Source organism: Boleophthalmus pectinirostris, unplaced genomic scaffold (genome assembly GCF_026225935.1).
Source record: "Boleophthalmus pectinirostris isolate CB_2022bp ecotype Guang Dong unplaced genomic scaffold, ASM2622593v1 HiC_scaffold_4, whole genome shotgun sequence".
NCBI classification, from domain to species: domain Eukaryota; kingdom Metazoa; phylum Chordata; class Actinopteri; order Gobiiformes; family Gobiidae; genus Boleophthalmus; species Boleophthalmus pectinirostris.
The window spans coordinates 34,062,138-34,085,431 of NW_026571353.1; the positions used below are offsets into that span (position 1 = coordinate 34,062,138).

Below are 23,294 nucleotides of genomic sequence, written 5' to 3' on the forward strand. Positions count from 1 at the left end.
GTCTCTGCTCTGTCCTCGCTGTAGGTGTACGACCAGTGGCTGCTGACAGACCTGAGGGACTTGGACCACCCTGTTCTCCCAGAGGGCCTCTCTCAAAGCCAGAAGACTGTGCTCAGCGGCATCTTTTGTGTCCAGGTATAAAAAGGCTTATTTATTTTGACATTTCGTTTATTAAGCACTCACCAGGAACATTGCTCATTAATGAACATTTTTCTAAATAAGCCCCAGTTAGTGGCACAGGGTTATTTTTCATCTGCACAGTCCCCAGACACAAAGTCTAGTCAGCCGGGAAACAAAACACGGTTCAAATTAGAATATTACGTAAGTCGTTTTTAGACGGGCATAAACAGTTAGTGGAAAGGACACAAGTGTTACACGGGCATTTAGCCCTAAACAAACATGCAGACAGCACAGACCAAAGCTTATTGAAGAGAAAGTAACTATTTCTAATTCCGGACAGACGCCTCAGTAGAATGTCTTCAAGACGCTCCAAGGTGGGTAAACTAGATGAAAATTAAAGTAAAACCAAATATCTTGAGCAAACAGGGCTGAAGGATTATGGTAAAATGGCTTATCACGTTTGTACTTTGCGACTAATCAGTTTTACAATTTTAAACACATCCAGAAGCATTAACATTTGAAAGAAGACTGAAATATGAACTGACAAACAAATACATGAATTAGAGACGCACCGATCCAGCTTTTTCAGTTCCGATACGATTCCAATACTATAGCTTTAAGTGTCTATCGATGCCTGATATTCACCGACACCAGTGCAGAGACTGAAAACGGCATTTGTTTCCTTAAAAAATAAAATAAAATGAGACAAAACTGATCCTAATGTGTTATGTAGCTGTTTTCTATCTCTGAAGCAACAATAGGACACTTTTGAATAAATAGAAATTCAAACATTATGAGACTTTCTGATCCGACTACGACCTGTACTTAGTCAAATTACGTCAATTTGTATGTACGACCAGGATATCGGCTGAACTCTGAACTCATACTTGGCAGCCGATCCAGAAGCAGTTCAGCATCGGCGCCGATATCCAACAGTATCGGAACAGTGTATCCCTAACATGAATCACATGTATTTCCAAATCCAAATCCTACGCAAGCCGGGAGGGTTCATAACAAACGCTGCAACAAATACAAACATGACAACACAACCAAAAGCCACAACAAACCAAAAAAGCCACAACAGAAGTGACCGCAGGACTATTTTTTTTCCGACGGACCAAGCGACTTTTACTCACGTTTCCAACTTCATTCATTTCTCAATTTTTTCTTTATTTTTCACACTCTTATTCTTCTTTAACTTCTCCCATTCACTTCCCGCTTGATCCTTTAATGCTTTGCTTAGTTCTTCAGAAAATAGAGTCCCGCAGTCACTTCCGTTGTGGCTTTTTGTTGTGTTGTGGCGTTTGCATTTGTGTTCGTTATGAGTTCTGCTGGCTTTTGTAAAATCCACTTTATTTACTGTATATTAGAGCCGGACCGATATATTGGCTGGCCGATATTATCGGCCAATATGGGCACCTGGAGACATATCGGCTATCGGCCGATATGCTTGCTGATATGGGCCGATATTTCACGTGGGCATGTTATACCTCGTTATAAAGCTAAGACTCTCTACATTATGTTCATTTAATCCAATTTACAGACAGATAAATGTCCTAATATGTGCCTCCGCATCAGTATTTATCTGCGGTGTAATTTGTCTGTGTCCGTACTGTCCCTGAACACACCCCCAGAGTGACGTCACTTCACTCGGTGTGTTTGTTTACACCCGCAGCGGTGCAACATTGAGATTATATTCTTTTTACGGACAATCGGTTTGAGTCTGGATTAAAAGGACATTTATAAGTGCAGACTTGTGATGTGAGGAGGAGCCTGTGTGAGCGGTGAGTGTTGGAAATAAATCGACTTTGAAGCTAGTTTAGATTTTGTTAGCGGTTAGCTGCTGTAGCTCCCGCACACAAACAGGCTGTTTTCTATTGGTCTATTGTAAAGTGACTACATTGGCCGTATATTTGTTACTGGACCAGCATTGATATGTAAATGAGCTGTGAATAGACGTGTGAATGATCCACATTTATGCATATAATTAACTACCGCGGCGCGCAGCATTTATTGCTAAAGGCTAATAGCGATAGTTTACTAGCTAGGAGTTATGGGTCGGTCGCGATCGAAGCGGCTCTTAGAGCGAACAACGGGAGCCTGCTTCTTATTGGGAGGGGTGTTTTCTCTTTTTCTCACTTTTTCTCTTCATGCCGCATGTAGACCCGTAGTTTGACAGCAGCAGCGGCTAAAAACGAAACTTTCAGAAATCTGCGTGTGCATAGGATAAAAAAAAAGTGCATATTTGGCTGCAGTTCAGCATGAAATGAATAAACCAGGACTAATCTTGGGCTCGAGTGCAGGAGAGAGATAGAAACCGAGTCCCGACACTCAGTCCTGGTTCAGTTCTGGTTTAGTCCTGCTTGCAACAAAACAATCTCAAGAGTCGCTTGGGAGCCGAAAGAGCCAGCTGCTTTAGTGAGCCGAGCCAAAAGAGCCAGTTCTCCAAAAACAAAAAAAAAAAAAAAACTGGAATACCCATCACTAGTAGCTAGAATGTGATGCAAAAATGCCATTAGGCCAATCTACTGTCTGTAAATATGATGTAAAGAGTCAAAATAACAATAAATGTTGCCTAAATAAACCCAATTTAGAATCCACTAGAGCCAAACCTAAGTTTTTTAATCAATTCAAGATTTACAGTGAATTTTTACATCACTAAATATATCGGTGATTATATCGGCTATCGGCAGCTCCAACTCCCATTATATCGGTTTCATATCGGCCACAACAAAATCCATATCGGTCGGGCTCTACTGTATATAACACATTTTATAAACAAACCGGGAATCTGGGACTGAGACCGGGACCAGACCAGGACTGAAAACGGTTTAGTCCTGATTTAGTCTTTTTTTAGTCCTGGTTCAGTCCTGGTTCAGTCCAGAATCGCAGTTTAGGTCATATAAATGAGAAATGGCCTTTATCTGTTTTTTCCATTATTCATTTAAACACAAAATCGAAAACTGAAAAAACAAATCATTATCCGTTTTTTCATTTTGGTTTTGGAGACAAATAATGAAGAAAATAGTTGTTTTTTCTTATTTTTGGTTTTACATTAAAAAACTAATGAACAAATAATACACGGATTGTGACAGACCACCATATTATTGTGAGCTTTGACGATACGGTATCACAATATTTTGGTTAATTAATTAATGAATTAAATAATCACTGCATTTATATAGTGCCTTTCAAGATACCCATAGCTCTTTACAGTTCATTATTCATTCACTCAACACTCAGCAGCTATTGTAACATCCCTTTAAAAGAGATTTTCTTTTCCCAAATTATTATGCAAGATGATGTGTTTGTTGCTCCTGTTTTTGTCATCGGTGCTTGTATTTATATCGTGCTGATGAGTAACTTTGTGCTCAGATTGACTCAGTGCTGGACATCAGTCAGCCGGCGTACGGGCAGCTGCAGAAGTGGAAGGGCACAGACTGCGCCAATGACGAGGTTTCCGCGGTAACGCAGTTCACACAGAGACCCTGGGAGAGTCGGCCCACACGCATGCTCCTCCTGCAGGTCCCACTCTCACACCACACCGAGCACAGCGACAACTAACAAGCCCTGTATTCTATAAAACACAATTTAACGTAATAATATCATTTGTAAGAAGTGTTGCATTGGAAATATTTTGCAGCTCATGTCATCAGTGTTCCCTGGAGGTGTGATGCTAAATATAAGCACTGCTCTGTCTGAAGTTATTCAAGTTAGACTTTAAAGGGACAGGTCAGAATTTTGGACCTCATTTCCTAGTGAGCCAGAGTGTTGGAGACACTTTTTATAAAAATATTCCATTCAGTCCTTGTATTTGCAGAGGTCACTGGTGCTAGACTAGTGCATGTCAATGGCCATAGTTATCCTGCCTTAAAAACAGTCTTACCCACTCCACAAAACACCCAAAGTAAATCTATTATTACTCCAGACTGTCGATGTAAATGTCTGTGTTGGCAGAATAATTTTAGAAGCAAAACCAATCTTACATTTGAAGGATGTATATCTGAGCAGCAGCAGCGAGCTTGTTTACCTGCAGCTGCCATAGCCTGTTCCAGACATGGCCATGCTCATATCATCACAACTAACTAGAACAGAGTAAAATTCCGCTGCGGCTGAGAAAATAGTCCCTCAACATGCAACGATTCATGCGATACAAGGTTACTGCAGCGGAATTTTGCTCTGCTCTAGTAAGGCTAGACTGCAGGGCTTAACACTCAATTTGGATTTTTTTGTGAAATCCGATGTTTTTGCAAGGTAGTTCACAGCGGCAGCAACGTCCGTTGAAAGGAACATGTGGATGTGGAGACATAGCCAAGAGTGGTGAGTGATGTGCCTCGCTTCAGTGACACGGAGTTCATTAACAATTTTCCGCCTACTTCAGCGCAGAATAGTGATGTTTGTGGCTTGTTGATAACGTGTAGGTCGGATGAATGCGCTTTGGCCGTTCAGACTGAAGTCGCATGTCAAAAGATCAGATATGTATCAGTTTTAGGACCACATATCCAAGTGGCCTGGGTCGCATTTGAAAAAACTGGATCTGGTCATTAAAAGATCGGATACAAGTCACATAGGGGCCAAAAAATCGGATTTGGGTCACTTCAGGCTGCAGTCTGAACGTAGCCTATGTGTCGCTATAAAGAAACTATAGAAACTATTACAGAGCCGGTAAGACAGGTGCTAAGTGATATCAGTCCACCGCTGCCGAGCTTTCTATCAGGAAGTACAACCCTCTGCTGCTGACCAGACATAAATCCTTCAAATGCAAGGCTGGTTTTACTTCTAAAATTATTCTATCAACACAGACAGTCACATGGACAGTCTGGTGTAATAATAGATTTGTTTGTTGTTTTTAGTGGCAGGATAACTATCCATTGACATGCACTAGTCTAGCACCAGCGACCTCTGCAAATACAAGGACTGGATGAAATATTTTAAAAAATGTCTCCACACTAGGGATGGGCATGATTAGTCAACTAATCGATAATTGATCATTAAGAATTACATTAATTTCTAATCGACAAACCGAATGTAGGTTTCTGGGCGTAGATATGAAGCTGCGTCTGACAGCGCAAACGCTGGAGTTGTGGCCTCAGTTCCACTTTTGAACTGTGGCACCTCCTTGGAGACCACTGTACCTCTCAGTGAGTGAGTTTACAAGCACATCAGTGTCCCGGTTTCGTCATGGTGCGTGTAGACGCTGTATCCCGGTTACTGCAACATAAAGAGCTGCTCTAATCCTGCACATGTACGATCTTTGAAAACACCGCTACACACAGAACAGACTCACCTTCAGCATCAGCATTCCTCTGTCACAGAAAGAACATCTATATTCCACTGAGTCCTTTAGTCCGACAAAAGTTGAACCACATCAGAGCACAAGAATGTTTTTTTTTTTTCTCTGCTTAGTTTATGCAAATTAGCCACACGGTTTTAAGTTTTGTTTCTGTAAGACTTGCGCAAAGCTGCATTAAACACATTATAATGTCAAACGGTCTGATGTGGCTCTATTGTGGTTATGGTTTATATGTTGTAAAGTTGAATTTATTTATGCAAATTAGTAATAGTAATAATAATGATGATACTTATTATATAAAAACATTAATGATTAATCGAAACTCTATCGTTAATTCTCCCGACGATCGATTAATAAAATTTCATCAAATGCCCATCGCTACTCCACATATCTACAGTACTCTGGCTCACTAGAAAATGAGGCCCTATGTCCAAAATTCCGAACTCTCCCTTTAAACTGAGCTTTGTTTAAACACAATCTGATCATAAAGACCTGGATTATTTGGAACTAAAACAAGTCGTTCGCACATAAAATTACAGTCACAAGCTCAGATAGTCACTCTCACCTCTCGCCAGCGTTCATGGTCACCTAAACAAGACCACGAACATTCATATCGGTCACAGGCTCCTGAAAATATGTCGTTTACATCCATTTTGCATTTTTTCTTAAAGCATTTTTGCCGGTGTTTGCCAATGTGTGCATTCCGTCACCATGGAAACTTCTGTTATCGTGTCGTTCCCTCGTCAAAAACAGACCTGGAGTTGTGTTTTTTTTAATTCATTCACACATGTTTAACGCACAAACCTGAGTTCTTCTCTCAAACTGAAAACGCTCTGTGATGTGTAATACAGGAAGTGCTCCACTGTGTTTTTAAACTCCATACATGGCTTTGCTAGAAAGAGTCTCCAACCTTTTTCCTCCTGTGAGCTACATTTACAAAACAAAAATGCCAGAGAGCTACTAGTTTTAGCGTTCACAAGAAATTTAGTAGAGCCACAGCAAACTTTAGATGAAGTACAGTTAGATTAGAGTGACCAGACGTTCCTATTTACCCGGGACAGTCCCAGTTTTAAGCCCTGTGTCCCCTGTCCCAGCAGATTTATACTAAACCAAAGATTTGTCCCAGTTTTATACAAGAAGTGTCCCAGGTGTCTCAGTTTTTGACCAATTTGGTTCCTGTCAACAGTAAAGAGAGACATACATTAGCATTTGTTTTGGTAAAATACAGAAAAGCTGCTTAAAAACTACCAAAACATAAAGAAAATGTGACTAATGTTTTTTTTTTTTGGTATGGATGTGAGGATGTGTCTATATTTGTTCATTTTTACTGCTACAGATTTGCTCTGTCAAAGCTTCGTTGTATTTCATACAAAAACAATAAATTAATCTAATCTAATCATGAATGGGACAAATGCAGAAAAGTGTTTCTTAATTACACACTCATTTCACAATTTTATAATTACCAGCCATTACATTTTGAAAATCTGGTCACCCTTAGTTAGATGCCTGTAAAACATAAACCTTTATCCATTTATTAGTGCACAAAGTCAGGCGTTAAAATGATACATGTACAATGGTAAAGGGCATTTAATTCATCAAATTTTACTTCTTCAGCACAATACGTGTAATTCAGAAATCCCTGGTGAGCTACTTGGAAAGGGGAGGAGAGATACTGGCGGCTCCCGAGCTACAGGTTGGAGACTCATGCTTCAAAACTGCCTCCTCCCGCCTCCAACTGGTTCAGAACGCAGCAGCTCGGCTCAGACATCAACACATTACCCACGTTTTCAGCTTCCCTTCACTGGCTGCCCATGTATTTTTATTTATTTATTTAGTCATTTATTCAATATTTTACCAGGTAAGTCAGTTGAGAACACAATGACGACCTGGCAAAGAGGCAGAATAAAACAAAAGCACAAACAGAAAACACTCACACATAAACTTTAACATGAAACAGTGACTAGAGATATAAGACAGTGAAACATTTGCAGATTAAAGATATAAAAGTGTTAAAATCATCAAATGTGCGATTATCCTGTAAAAAAAAACTCTGGATGGAGTTTTTTTTTAAATCGACAGAGGTAAAAACGAACTAAGTTTTAAAGTGTGTTGAAGGTGGTTCCAGTCACTTGCTGCAGAAAACTGAAATGAGGAACGGCCCAAAGCTGTGCGGGCTTTAGGAATGACCAGGTCTTTGTTGTTTAAGTCTTGCACCAAGTTACATTTCAGAACTTTTAACCCCGTACGAGCCTCCTGCAGCCGCAGATCCTCCGGCAGATCCCTGTGGCTGTTCCAAAGTCCAGGCTCCGGATGAAAACTGATCGAGCCTTTTCAGTCCAGGCGACTTGGACCTTCCTGAGGAGATAAGGCTCATACCATAAGTATTAGGGCCGGGTATCATTCAGAAGTTGCTGATACGATACATACATCGATACATAGGCCACGATATGATACATATCTCGATACAGTGAGCTTACAATTTGATACAATATATTTAAAAACGATTCGATAAGGTTCAGTAAAAAGGCTAAATCAGGGGTGTCAAACTCATGTCATATAAACCTCAAAAATAACAATAAGGTCAAATATTTGTGCAGAGAAACACAAATCTATTACAGAAATCTTTTTTAATCGATGAACTCTTTCTTTTAAAAAATATTATAATATTATGAACAACCTGAAACTTTAAGAAAAATACAATTTCAACACAATGTTTTAACATGAACTTGTTTGCAAACAGGAATAAGTCAATTTTTTCTTGGAAAATCCTGCACTTGGCGTCTCCACTTTTCTCATTTTTGATATTTTTCTGATGAGGGTGTCACGGTCAACAGTCAAAACGATCGTCCTTTAAGAGCGTTTGGAAAGAGACAAGTCTTCATTTGTGCTGCTCTGGTGGGAGGGGCCACGTACAGAGACGCTGGAGACGCTGCTGTGATAAACACCACAGAAAATTAACTAAAAATATAATAAAAATATTTGAGTAGAAAATCATTCAAGGGCCAGATTAAAGGTCTTGGAGGGCCGGATCTGGCCCCCGGGCCGTATGTTTGACACCCCTGGGCTAAATCATGGCAGTGATACTAAAAGTCTTTGTTAAACCACTTCTTGTCCAAAGTTCATTTGAAACACAAACATTTTAATCATCAACCAAACAGTGAAAATGTCAAATGTGTTGCATAAATGAGTTTCTTTTGTCTAAACAAGCAACAAAACTGCAGCGCTGTAAGAAAATAATTTAGTAAAACATACCAAAAAATACTCTTGGTGATATATCGATACTGTATCATCACATTAAACAATACGATATATTGATAATTCTATGTTTTTGCACACACCTAATCAGTTTCATGCTTTAAATCACTTCTAAAGACTCATTTTTATCACTTGGCCTTCCTTTAACTGGTTTTAGCTTGATTTTATTCCTTATTTCATTTTATTCTATTTCTTTTTTATAATTTATTGGATTGTTTGCATCATGTTTTTGTATGATTTCTTTTTATACTTTTTGTATTGTTTTTTGCTGCTTGTACATCACTTTGTTTTTAAAAGTGCTTTATAAATAAAGATTTATCATTATATTATCATTATTATCACCGCTACATGGCATCGCAAGGTAGAACAGAACATTTTGACCTTTGGAGATGTTGACAGACTAATAATAAAGGATTAATCAAACATGCGTGAATGAAACAAAACACAATTCCAGGTTTGTTTTAGAGGAGGTGACAACATTATAACCCGGCTATAAGCTCACAAGAGTTAATTTTGCATAATATAGGACCAAATTTAACCCAGAATCAAACCCTTTTTACATTATTTTTAAAGATCTGAAGAACAGAGTATACAAAAAGCCCATATGTGACTGTTTGTAACAAAAGAAGCACATTATGCTTCAGTTTTCAAGTATTTGTTGAAAGCAAAGATTTGGATTGCTGTTCTCTGAATCACACAGTATTGTACGCTGAAGTGAGAGCATAAAAAAGAGTAAATTGCTGGAATATAAGGCACAGACTGTAATTTTCACCTTAAGTAATGCGCTTGTCAGTGGTCGGTGGTTGCTTAAGAATAGACCCGTGTTGCTTAGAAACATACCAATGACTTTGTTCCCCATTTTTCACTCATTCTTTGACAATTTGAGAGTGGTCCGTGCGGTTTAAACCCACGGGAAGCAAAGGTTTTAAAGGACACCGGCTCCACTCTGAAAAAGACAAAATGCTGAGGTTTATACGGAGAGTTTGAGATAAGAGTTTGATCTATATGTGTATTTATATAGTTCGAATGTGTGAGTGACGCTCTGCAATTAATCGAATTTTGATCACGATTTCGATTTGTGTGTCAAACAGTGTTGGGAAGGTTACTTTTAAAAAAATGTATTCCCTACAGATTACAGATTACATATCCCAAAATGTAATTTGTAACGTAATCCATTAAATTACTTAAAGTGAGTAACGTAATCTGAATACTTTGGATTACTTGATTTGCTGTAGAGAAGCAAAGACGAGGAAATCTGCACATAAATGTTTTATCTGCTAAAAGAAAAAGAAAAAAGCCCAGACTTTACTAAACCAAATTAAAAATATTATTGATAGAAGAGGAGGAAACACAGTCCGCACGGCATGGTTTAGTCCTTTTAAATCCTGGTTTAGACCTGGTTTAGATCTAGTTTAAACCTGGTTTAGACCTGGTTTTAGTCCTGGTTTAGTCCTGATTTAGACCTGGTTTAGACCTGGTTTTAGATCTAGTTTAGACCTGGTTTTAGATCTGGTTTAGATCTAGTTTAGACCTGGTTTTAGCACTGTTTTTAGTCCTGGTTTAGACCTGGTTTAGATCTAGTTTTAGCCCTGGTTTAGACCTGGTTTTAGCCCTGGTTTAGAACTGGTTTTAGATCTAGTTTAGACCTGGTTTTAGATCTGTTTAGATCTAGTTTAGACCTGGTTTTAGATCTGGTTTAGATCTAGTTTAGACCTGGTTTTAGATCTGGTTTAGATCTAGTTTAGACCTGGTTTTAGCACTGGTTTTAGTCCTGGTTTAGACCTGGTTTAGATCTAGTTTAGACCTGGTTTTAGTACTGGTTTAGACCTGGGTTCAGTTCTGGTTCAATCCAGATTTAGACCTGGTTTAGTGTCCAGCAATGAGTGAAATTACCAAAAAAAAAACAAAAAACAAACAAACAAAAAAAGGGATATAGCCCAAAATGTGAAAACAGGAAAACGCCATGTAATCCATTTAATTCAACAAAGTAACTGTAACTGAATACAGTTACTCATAAATTGTACTCTGATTAGGTAACTCTGGTACATGTAATCTGTTACTCCCCAACACTGGTGTCAAGCAATCTCCAAACTGAAATAATTGAGTTTATTTTGGGATTTTTTTATATAAATAATAACTATTTTATTTTGTAGATATAGAGATTGTAAAACAGATGGATCTAGAGTTTATTTTTGATACATTTATGTTTTTGTACGTATATTTTATTCATTTTATGTTTCATACGTCGCAAAACTGCTCTGAGGTACATACTTGTAGCCTGTATTTATTTTCAATTTTCAAAGTTTTGCATAAATTATCAATAGCGAAGTTTTTTTTTTTTTAAGAGAAATGCTGAATAAATGAATCGTGTAACTAAAAAATAATCATTTGGATAATCGTGATTTCAATATTAACCAAAATATTTGTGATAATGATTTTTTTCATAATATAAGTGATTTCATTTTCCAATTTTAAACTAAATATTGTGCCTTTTGAATGGGAAAAAGTCCTCAAAAAGCGAGTGGTCCATGCGGTTTAAACCTACGGGAAGCAAAGGACACCGGCTCCACTCCAAAAAAGACAAGATACAGAGGTTTAAACGGAGAGTTTGAGATAGAGTTTGAGCTATATGTGTACTTATATAGTTCATGGTTTCATAGTGATTTCAGTTGCCTTTTTGAAACTAAATATTGGGCGTGACAATTAATAAATACACCGCTAATCAGAGTGACTTTGCCATCCTTTTTTCTACTCAGCAAAAGTTCAAGTCCTCTGGTCTGATGAGCACCTGTATGCGTAATTTTTGATTCAGTGCAGCACTCCAATATCGTTATTTTTAAGTATTGTGGCTTTTGATTGGGCAAAAGTCCTCAAAAAGCAGTTTAAACCCACTCCACAAAGACATAACTAAAGTAGTGTACATAGGCGGAATGATATGTGTGCTTATATAGTACATACTGTACGTTTGACTGATTTCTGTTTCCAATTTTTAACTAAATATTGAGTTTTTTTGAAAGGTCAAAAATACATAAAATGTTAAAGGATACCTGTTCCACTCTACAAAGATAAAATACAGTGGTTTATGTAGACAGCTTAACATAGTTTATGTGTCTATATGTGTGCTTATATGGTTCATAGTTTTTAGTGATTTTAGTTTCTAATTTGAAACTAAATATTGTATCTTTTGAATGGGCAAAAATCCTCAAAAAGCGAGTGTTTCGTGCGGTTTAAACTCACTCCACAAATACAAAACTGTAGCACTTTAATTAAGAGGAATGATCTATATGTGTGCTTAGGTTTGACTGATTCAGTTTCTAATTTAAAACTAAATATTGTGGCTTCAGGATGGGCAAAACTCCTCAAAATGTTAAAGGACACCTGCTCCACTCTACAAACACAAAATACAGCAGTTTATACGGAGAGTTTGAGATGGAGTTTGATCTATATGTGTGCTTATATAGGTCATAGGTTTGAGTGATTTCAGTTTCCAATTTGAAACGAACTATTGTGTCTTTTGAATGGGCATAAGTCCTCAAAAAGAGAGTGGTCCTTACGGTTTAAACCCACTCCATAAAGACAAAACTACAGCACTGTATACAGGCAGAATGATCTGTTCTGTATGTGCTTATACACAGTAGTACATACTGTAGGTTTGACTGATTTCTAGTGAGGTAACAATATCCAAATCTCTAAGTGTGATATTATCACGATGTGCATCTCATGGTACGATATTTATTGCGATATTTTGGAGAGGCTGATATAATTGTAGATGGGACACTTTTTTTGCTTTTAAAATACCTTGACAAGATTTTGAAGTGAATTATTTCCATCATAATCCCAAGAAAACAAGCAAAAAACGTATTTCTTCATGTTGTCTTCACTGAAATGAATCCTGGGATATGTAGTTTCCGATGCTGATAAGCTGTTGCTACTATAAAACCATGCATTTAAGCAAAACAACTTGTAATTTGATATATTGTGAAAGCTTGAGACTTTTGACGATACAATATCACGATATTTCAGTTGTTGTTACATCCCTACTGATTTCAATTTCCAATTTGAAACTAAATATTGTGTCTTTTGAATGGGCAAAAGTCCTCAAAAAGCGAGTGGTCCGTGCAGTTTAAACTCACTTCACAAAGATAAAACTACATAATTTTATATAGGCGAGTTTCAGCTGACGTCATTGTTATTAAAAGCCCGCGTTGCATGCTGGGAAATATTTTGGTTGGAGGCAAGAAACATGGTAGCGTCAAACACAGTGCGTAACCTCGCGTATTTATCCCCGATAATGGTAAATTCCTGCTGCATTATCAGATTCACAAATAGAAGCACGGAAGAAGGAAAATGTCTTTTTCGTATTCTGAGTGAATTAAACGGCTTTCAAACATCCGCAGAACAAACGTAGAAGATCCTAACAAACCGTGGACTCCAACAAGTTCAACAATGCATCGAGACTCTTGGAGGTTTTCATCTTTTCTGCTGTGAATGGCCCAGGAGTTTCCACCAAGTCATTGTGGATTTCGCCGAAGTGAATATTTGTCCAGGTAGTTGGCGATTCTGACCAGAAATTTGGTTTGTTCCACCTTTTGTCGGGGTTGAAAAGGGTGATTTGGCTCCATCGATGCTTATGACCAATTTCTGGTCAAATGGTCTTGGGTCCTCTGCCGTTAGAGTGGATAAATAACCGGGATCAATACCCTTTACGTGCTTTCTCACTCCGTCCGTCATGTTGAATTAGTGACCAAAATAATTCCCAGCATGCAACGCGCGCTTTTGTCAACAGTGAAACTCGCCTATAGGCAGAATGATATGTGTGTATATATAGTATATACTGTAGGTTTGAATGATTTCAGTTTCCAGTTTGAAACCAATTTTGAATGGGCATAAGTCCTCAAAATGTTAAAGGACATCGGCTCCACTCCACAAAGACAAACTACTCCATTTTATACAGACGGTTTGATCTATAAGCGCATGTGTGTATCTTTTGAATGCTCAGAAGTCCTCAAAAAGAGAGCGGTTCGTGCGGGTAAAACGCACGAAGAGCAAAGGTTTCAAAGGACGCGGGCTCCACTCCACAAAGACAAAATACAGCGGTTTATTTGAGCGGCTTGATGTATAACTGTATGCACATAGTGAACAGGTATGAGTGATTTTCAGATTCCAATTTTAAACTAAATATTGTGTCTTTTGAATGGGCAAAAGTCCTCAAAATGTTAAAGGACACTGGCTCCACTTCACAAAGGCAAAATACTGCATTTTATATAGACAGTTTGATCTATAAGTGTATGTGTATAGTACATAGTGTTTATCAAATTTATCAATTTGAGACAAAATATTCTGCGAATATGTTATTGCTTTACTTGGAATGTTCCACACTGGCATTAAACAGTTAAAAAACCTTTTCAGGGAGTGCACTTGAAGATCATTTAATGCTCAAAATGGTGTCTATAACCAAACTAAATCTGTATTAAAACAAAGATTTTATGTTCAGCTAAGCATTTCACATTTTGTTAATTTCAAACTACAATTTTTGGTTTGAGTGATGACAAATTCAGGTAAATCAATTTCTAATTTGAAACAAAATTTTAGAGACGGGACAAGATCTCGTGCCACAAGATCTCACAAGACAAAATTGCCAAAGACAAAAATGACCTTGTGAGATTTTCTCCCCCTGAATTTACCTTTGGCTTAGACAAAAATAGAGAGTTAAGAAGAGCTGGTGATTAGAGCTGGGTATCGCTAAGAAGTTGCAATACATATCTCGATACAGTGCACTTTCGATATGATATATTTCAAATCGATTCGATACGGTTCAATAAAAAAATAAAAGCTAAATCATGGTTGTGATACTAAAAGTCTTAAACCACTTATTGTGCAAAACTCATGAAACACAAACATTCAAATTCATCAAAAGAGTGAAAATGTCCTTCCTCTAAATAAGCAGCAAAACTGTAGCGCTGTAACAAAACAATTTAGTAAAATGTAACGAAAAATACTCTTGGCGATATATCGATACAGCAGCCCATGTTATACTGTATCATCACATTAAATGAAACGATATATTGATATTTTGATATTTTTGCACACTCCTACTAGTGAGTTATACAATTTGAGAAGCTGTAGTTCCAAAAAGCAATAGTACAGTGACCACTAAAGCATTCAATAAAACAAATTAAAATAGTGAATAAAAATTGTGAAATGGACTGCACTACTTATTTATCACAAATTATGTCAAAATCTCGTCTCTTGGAGCTAATCTCGTGGTGTGTCTTGTCTCAGGAAAATTGTGTCCTACTAAATACGAAGTCTATAACCAAACCACGCAAACCAAATTATTTATTAAAGCAGTATACCCACGTCACGGAAATCCTAGAAAAGTCATGGAATTTTAGTATCTCTTTCACTCAACTACAACGTTCTGTTAAGTTCTCATTCGGCTGTTATGATTATTTCTGAACGTCTGCACCTTTTGTTTAAAAGAGACGACAATAAATGCACTGACAGGATTTTAAAAAACTATAAAACCAAACCATAATGTGAGTGGAAAGAGTTAACATTTCATATTTAGCCCTAAAAGTCTTATCAGTTCTTCACATGTAGGGTGTCATAAAGTCACGGAAAAATTCACTTTAGATCATGAAAAAGCCATGGAAAAGTTTTGAAGTTTTGTCAGTGAAAAAGAGTGGGAACACTGTTAAAGGAAGACTCGCTGTGCTATATTAAAGGCTGGGAATTATTTAGTAACGTACACTATGCAAATCTGCCTTGTGATACTCATACAGGATTGATAATTAAGCCACACCAAGAGTAAATTATTAAATCTATTATCATATGAGTATATTTATTTATACATCAAAATATTTTCACTACTATACAGAAGCCTCCTATCTTTTCATAACAAACAGGCCTGTCACAATAATTACTATATTGACTTATCGTTCAGCACGTCAAAGCTGGATAAATATTTTTAGATCATTATTTATCATGTGTACATTTTCATTAACCTCCATGACTCATTACAGATGCAAACTAACAACTTAAAGTGTTTCATTCTGGTATCTATTTATTGATTTATCTTTTCTTTTTCTTTTTTTTCAACATTGTACATTTAGAATCATTTTATGGTTTAAATCTGCTTTTGGGTTTTTGTGTCAGTGGCATAAATTAGTTTCAGTATTATCATTTATCGTCTGTATTTACTTCAACAACATAAAGCAATTCAAAATTTGTTATGGTGACAGTTCTAATAACAAGAACTGTTTGTCTACGTTGTTCCACAGGTGACTGATGGAGTCCAGAACATGGAGGCCATGGAGTACCAGCCCATCTCTGCCCTCAGCACCTCGCTCAGGTCAGAAACAACACTGTCACTTTCAACGGACTTAAAGGGACAGTTTGGAATTTTGGACATAGGGCCTCAATTCCTAGTGAGTCAGAGTGTTGGAGACGTGTGGAGATAATTTTTTTTTTTTTAATATTCCATCCAGTCATCAGTTAGTTAGTCAGTTCTCCTGCCACTAAAAACAGTCTTACCTACTCTACAAAACACCCGAAGCAAATCTACTATTGCACAGGTGTCAAACATAAGGCCCGGGGGCCAGATCCGGCCCTCCAAGACCTTTAATGTGGCCCTTGGGTGATTTTCTACTAAAATATTTTAATTATATTTTCTATTAAAATATTGGTAATTTTTTGCGGTGCTGAGCAGAGCAGCGTCTCCAGCGTCTCTGTACATGGCCCCTCCCACCAGAGCAGCACAAATGAAGACTTGTCTCTTTCCAAAAGGACGATCGTTTTGACTGTTGACCGTGACACCCTCATCAGAAAAATGTCCAAAATGAGAAAAGTGGAGCCGAGTGCAGGATTTTCCAAGAAAAATGGACGTATTCCTGTTTACATACAAGTTAATGTTAAAACTTTGTGTTGAAATTGAATTTTTCTTAAAGTTTCAGGTTGTTCATAATATTATAATATTAAAATAAGAAAGAGTTCATCAATTAAAAAAGATTTCTGTAATAGATTTGCATTTCTCTGCACAAATATTTGAACTTATTGTTATTTTTCGGGGTTTTCTGATCCGGCCCCTTTGGGATCAAAGTAGGTTGGATACGGCCCCCGGAACAAAATGAGTTTGACACCCCTGTACTATTGCATCAGACTGTCGATGTAAACGTCTGTGTCAATAGTTTTATTTCAAACATTATTCTAACCTTGCATCGTATGAATCGTCGCATGTTGAGGGACTATTTTTCTCATATATCAGTCCGCCACTGCTGAGCGTTCTATCAGGAAGTACAGTGGAACTCTGTGCCTGAAGCCATCAGAACATCTCCCTCATTCTCTGCTTTTAAAAAGAATGCTAAAAAGTAGCTTTTAGAAACGCAGATGTGCAAACACTAAAACTTTTGTTGTATTTTTGCAGTCTTATTGTACATTTGTGTAATTTTTTATTGTAACTTTTAAGTGTATTTTCTTTTTAGGATGCCTTTTTGACATCTGGCAAAGGGACTGCCTATGCAAATTAGCTCTTATCAGCGAACTCAGGCACATTTACATTGTTCTGATGTTGATTAATGCGCATTGTCCCTTTTCAAATAAATAAATAAATACAACTCGCTGCTGCTGCTCATAAATCCTTCAAATGCAAGGATGGTTTTACTAAAATTATTCTATCAACACAGACATTTACATGGACAGTCTGGTGTAATAATAGATTTGTTTCGGGTGTTTTGTGGAGTGGGTACGACTGTTTTAGTGGCAGGATAAATATGACCATTGACATGCACTAGTCTAGCAACAGCGACCTCTACAAATACAAGGACCGGATGGAATATTTAAAAGACTGTCTCCACACGTCTCCAACACTCTGGCTCACGAGGAAATGACGCCCTATGTCCAAAATTCCGAACTGTCCCTTTAATTTGGAAATGTGTTTATCCTCTTTACAGAAGGAGATTGTGATGCAAAATTGTCTGTTGAGTGTTTTAACCTTGTTATAGTTGTTTCCTCTTACCATTTACTCACCTGACGTTGTATTTAGAGTGATTCATGCAACTTTAATTTATTTTCATGAGACCATTTTGGTTTTAGGATTCAGCAGAGGCACATAGTTCTTTTGGTACAACTGACTAAGGTGCGGACAGCTCCACAGAACTTTGTTGTGATGACGTTTAACGCACAAGTCAGTGGACATGTTACTTTTACTACGTCGTTTTATATGACTATTGTGATTTAAAATGTACAAATTCTAACATAATAATCCATAAGCACAGACACAATCACAACATATCTTCTTTAAAATCAAGTAAAGTAAATTTGAAATTCACTGTGCCAGATTTTTATGTCTTAAAAACACGAAAATTGTATTGTTTGCTGTAGGAAGTTCTGTTGCATAAATAATTGCATCTCACTCTGTTCTGCAGTCCGTCTATGGCCCACACTTTTATATTTGTACTTATATTTATTTTTTATTTATTATTTATTTTATACTTGTACTGTCTATGACCATGTGCCCCTGTGTCCGTGTGTGCGCCTCCAGGCCTGGAGTGAAGCTGCGGTTACAGGGAGACATCATGTGCCGACTGGGGATGATGCTGCTGGGACCCACCAACGTGAAACTGCTCGGGGGAGAGGTGGACGACCTGGTGGACAGAAACAGTCAGGTACATGGGGTTCTTCCTGCTCTGATCTTAAAGCTGACATACTATTGAATAAAAGCAAGTTTAAAGGTCCTATACTATTGTAACATTGACTCTTGTGAGCTTTTAGTCATGTTATAATGTTGCCTCCTCAATGTTGTGTTGTGTTTCATTCACATTTTTGAGTACTGTATTTTCCACACTATAGGGCGCATTGGATTATAAGGTACACTGTCATTGAATGGTCTTTCACATATAAACCACACCAGACTATAAGGCACATTAAACGAAACACAACAGTTATATAAGTCAGTCAAAATTTATTTAACGCGTTCACAATAACTCTCAACTTTGTTCAATTGTAACGCATAAAAAAAATACTGTCTAAGACGCTAAATTGTTAGTGTATTCACAGTAACTCATAATTGTTCAGTTATAATTAAAAATAACTCACTTTTTTAGTTCATTCCTCATCCACATATCCCTCAAATTCTTCAACTTCAGTGTCCGAATTAAACAGTTGGGTGATTACGGCCTCCAGCACGCCCGTATCCCTCTCGTCATTATCCGAGTCAGTGTTGTTACTGTTCCCTGACAGTTCAGTGATGATTCCGGTCTTGGTGAAAGCTCGGACCACAGTTGATACTGATCCTTAGGCCCAGGCGTCAACGATCCATTGGCAGATGTTGAATTCTCTCACAACTGCTCTATTCCCATGTTTTAGTGCATGATTTATAGCCTTGAGTTTAAAGTGGGTGTTGTGAGCGTGTCTCTTGACAGGTGCATTTTGATATTAAAAGGAATCACAGTATGTATTACTCCGCGATGCTCCTGACTACAGTAGCCGTAATGCTGCAAGTGGTGCGGCTTTGTAGTTTACTAAAGTCGTACTAAGACACCCCAGTAAATTCATATATAAGGCTTGCAGTCGTTTTTTTGATTAAATTAAAGGCTTTTAAGTGCACCCTATAGTGCGGAAAATACGGTAATTCTTTATTATTAGTCTTTCTACATCTTCAAAGCTCAGATTGTGCAAATGAAACAAAACACAACTCTAGATATATTTTTGATGAGGTAAGAGCTTTCTAACATGACTTAAAGCTCACAAGAGTTAATTTCATGTAATGTAGGACCTTTTAATATTGTGAAAATATTGTGTCCTTAAAGGGGAGGTTGTTGTGTCGAACTCTGGGTCTCCCTGAAGAGGAGGAGCCGCAGCCACAAGACGAGGACCCACCTTCTGCACAACAAGGTAACAGCACCGCACTATGACGGGGAATTGCTCACAAATCATTCTTTAGTTATTTTTTCTCAAAGTCACAACCAAAAAAATTAACTCTAGGCCTGATAAAACATTAAAAAAGACCTATTGTGCTTGAGCCTGCTATATGGCTGTAAACTCTGACTCTCGTGCATCATTACGGTATAATCTGAATATTTAAAATCACAATATTCGTCTAAAAAAACGTAATAAAGGAGGCGCACGGAGGAAGGAGGGATTGGGAGGAATGGGGGGGACACTCAAGTTGGGACTTTCAAGCCAGGGGGACGCTCGAGCCGGTGTTTGTTAAAGGGAATGCCGGCCAATCCATGTATCATTCGTTCATTCGTTTTTCAAAATAAAACCAAAAATAAGAAAAATCAACTATTTTCTTCATTATTTGTCTCCAAAACCAAATTAAAAACACAGATAACAATTTGTTTTTTCAGTTTACGAGTTTGTGTTTAAATGAATAATGGAAAAAAATGGATAATGGCCGTTTCTCGTTTTGTTTGACTTAAACTGTGATGCTGGACTGAACCAGGACTAAAACAGGACTAAAACAGGACTAAACCATTTTCAGTCCTGGTGTGGTCCCAGTCTCAGTCCTAGTCTGGTCCTGGTCTGGTCCCAGTCTTAGTTCCGGTCCTGGTCTAAGTCCTGGTCTCAGTCCCGGACCTGGTTTAGACCTGGTTCAGTCTGTATGAGGCGCAAAAGTCCGGCATCACAGTTTAAGTCACGGAAACGAGAAACGGCCATTATCCGTTTTTTCCATTATTCATTTAAACACAAAATCGTAAACTGAAAAAACAAATCATTATCTGTTTTTTCATTTTGGTTTTTTTAGAAAAATAATGAAGAAAATTGTTGTTTTTTCATTTTCTTATTTTTGATTTTATATTGAAAAATGAATGAATGAATGATAGACGGATTCCGGCACATTCTCTCAGCAGGAACGCCCCCCTCCTCCCTCCGGGCGCCCCCACCAAGTGTCGGGCTTGTTTATGTCATTTTACCGATCTTCCCGCAGCGACACACATTTTTTCAGTTTGTAATATCAATCAATCAATATAATCCTCATTTGCTCGCGAACGTGTACTATGAAATCGTATTTACATTTTTTTTTCCTGTTCCCCATGTCCTATAGCATCTTTAACTGAAGAAATATTAATTATTTCCTTAAAAACTAAAACTAAATAAAAGAAAACTGCGGAGCCCACTGGGAGCTGATGTGTCGTAAACATCATCATGACATAGAGCCGTGCAGCTCTCCGCTCCTTCTGTGGACAGCTGCACATCACACTAATTTTTTAAACATTTGAACCAAAATGACTTTACGTTGCTGCAGAATCCTGCATGTGTGACCGATTAAGAAAATAGAACTGGAGAACGTAGAGTAAGTACAGAACTGTGGGCGTGTACTGGTAGCGGTGAAAACGGGAGCTGATTGTCAATATGGAGTCTTGAAAATAAACAATTACAGATCACTCAAACATGCAAAAATCCCTCCAAATACAACTGAGTAAATAGTAAAAGGAATCAATTATAATGTGGTTAAAAAAATGTGTTTTGCTTTAATTAAATGTACCATTTAAATTATTTGTACATTAAAAATGTACAAATATCTGAAATGAGTAGAATGGGGCACAATTTTAAAAAGAAATGTGTAAATTAATAAAGTGAGCACCTAGATTTTTATCACAACTGACTGTCTCAGCTCACAAAGTTCCAGACTGTTGTCCCAAGAACTGTCTTCACACTGTTGTTCTAAAAATAACTTAAGTATATTATTTGGTTAAACCATTAATTCAAATATGATTTTTTAAAACATTGTTCACCTTATTAAACCTGCCTCCTACTCTCACCTGCTCTCCTGTCTACAGTTTTATGGGACTATATTATATTAAGAATTTGATTTCTTAATTTCAGATGGAGGGTCTATACAACTACAATTCTTTTCCATTAAGTCGGGTGTACGCTGTGCGATTTTTGGCCCTTTTTGAGCCGATTTTTCACTTGTGCGTCTGGTTTTGGGATCAGGCCGACTTTTATCTTAATCGTGTGCCTCGTGTAGTAAACGATTGATATTATGACATATTATTATGATATTTTTGATCGTTTCAGTAAGCCCCAGCTCAAACTGTACGACCAAATTACAGGGTTTAAAAGTTCACAGCTCGTGGAATGATTTCAACAGTGCGAAACCCTCACAAGAGGGGACTGGGTTTCAAACAGGTTTGATATTCTTGCGACCTACGATTGTTGATCGGGAGCTGGTCATGAGGTATTAAAAACAGTCGCACAGGTGAAAAATCAGCTCAAAAAGGGCCAAAAATTGCACAGTGTAAACCCAGCTTAATGAGAAGCGATTAATAGCTCCTGATCGGCAATCGTAGGTTGCAGAAATATCAAAGCTGTTTGAAATCCAGTCGCCTCTCGTGAGGGTTTTGCACTGTTGAAGTAGTTCCACAAGCTGTGAACTTTTAAACCCTGAAATTTGGTCGTACAGTTTAAGCTGGGGCTTACTGAAACGATTGAAATGATCGCACAGTGTACATCCGGCATTATTCTTACCATATTAGTCTTATGTATTATTATTTCTTATCTTATTTACACTACTGGTCCACATTTTTTTTCCTTTTTTTTTTCCTGTTTATTTTTGACCAAAACGTATTCTAAACTTTTGATTCATGAAAGTGTCCACTTTTGGCAGATATAACAGCTGAACACACTCACACTTTCTACAATAGAAATCAAATATTCTTCAGAAAGTTCTTCCCAAGTCTGTTGCAGAAGTTCCCATAAATGTGTGGCACTTCAAGGTTGCTTCTGTCCAGTTCATCCCAAACCGGCTCGATGGGGTTTAAGTCTGGAGACTGTGCTGAACACTCCATGTTTTCAAGCTTGTTCTTTTTTCCTGAGGTAGTTTTGGCAAGTGGTACAGGAGCACACAAGCCTAGAGCCTCTCTCAAACCATGAAAAAAAGTGCGACTTATAGTCCGAAAAATACGATAAATGACATTGTACTAACATCGTGAAGTGGTGGCAGACTTATCCACCACACTACCTAAGAATTCCCTCTTTAAATAATTTGTTTCCCTCTCATTTTAGACACCCAGGCGCTGGAGGACTTGGACGATCAGGAGCTGTTGGCCAGTCTGGAGGCTCAGGAGCAGAGGGAGGTGCAGAGGCAGGGGCAGGAGCAGAGGCAGAGGGGGGAGAGACAGCCCCGTGGTCCGGCCTCTCTCCCTGACAGCGCTTATGGTTCTCTGTTTGAAAGCACTCACTCCTCTGGTGGCTCTGCAGCCTGGATCCTCGGCTCCACAGCCTCCTCCAGGTGGGTGGCTGGTAAAGTGACGCTTTGACATTTTAATGCTGCAACTCCACATGGAAAATAATATAGCTTGACATTTTGAATAGAAGAATAATGTTTATCTCAAGCAAAAATAACACAAGAAAAGAACAAGCTTTAAATGCTTTTGAATGCTAGTTGGGGACTTTTGTCAGAAGTGCAGGAACAAGCTTCTACAAAATGAGAAAAAATGAGCAGAGGGAGGACTGGATTGTGCAACAACTGAAAATCAAATATGTTTCCCGGATTTTGAGAAATATCTCAGATTTTGGTAATAAAATCAATTTGTTTTAGTGCTGCTTGTTTATGGAATTATTTACACTTAGACTTTGACAAACTTTATTGATCCACAAGGGAAATTATTTGGACACA

The 23,294-nt window shown here is 37.8% G+C and overlaps 1 protein-coding gene across 3 annotated transcripts in view; it reads left to right on the forward strand.

Moving 5' to 3' along the window:
- The window catches only part of rmi1 (RMI1, RecQ mediated genome instability 1, homolog (S. cerevisiae)), a 33,173-nt gene that overhangs the window by 3,923 nt on the left and 5,956 nt on the right, over window positions 1-23,294 (forward strand). Inside the window, exons 3-8 of one of the 3 annotated variants that reach the window (XM_055162074.1) lie at window positions 25-135; window positions 3,496-3,585; window positions 15,952-16,022; window positions 18,210-18,333; window positions 19,477-19,561; window positions 22,682-22,907. In XM_055162074.1, the coding sequence (XP_055018049.1) occupies window positions 25-135; window positions 3,496-3,585; window positions 15,952-16,022; window positions 18,210-18,333; window positions 19,477-19,561; window positions 22,682-22,907 (707 nt within the window). Of the gene's footprint in view, window positions 1-24; window positions 136-3,495; window positions 3,646-15,951; window positions 16,023-18,209; window positions 18,334-19,476; window positions 19,562-22,681; window positions 22,908-23,294 lie in introns of all 3 variants that reach the window. The other 2 variants (XM_020927827.2, XM_055162075.1) reach the window with 2 other exon arrangements.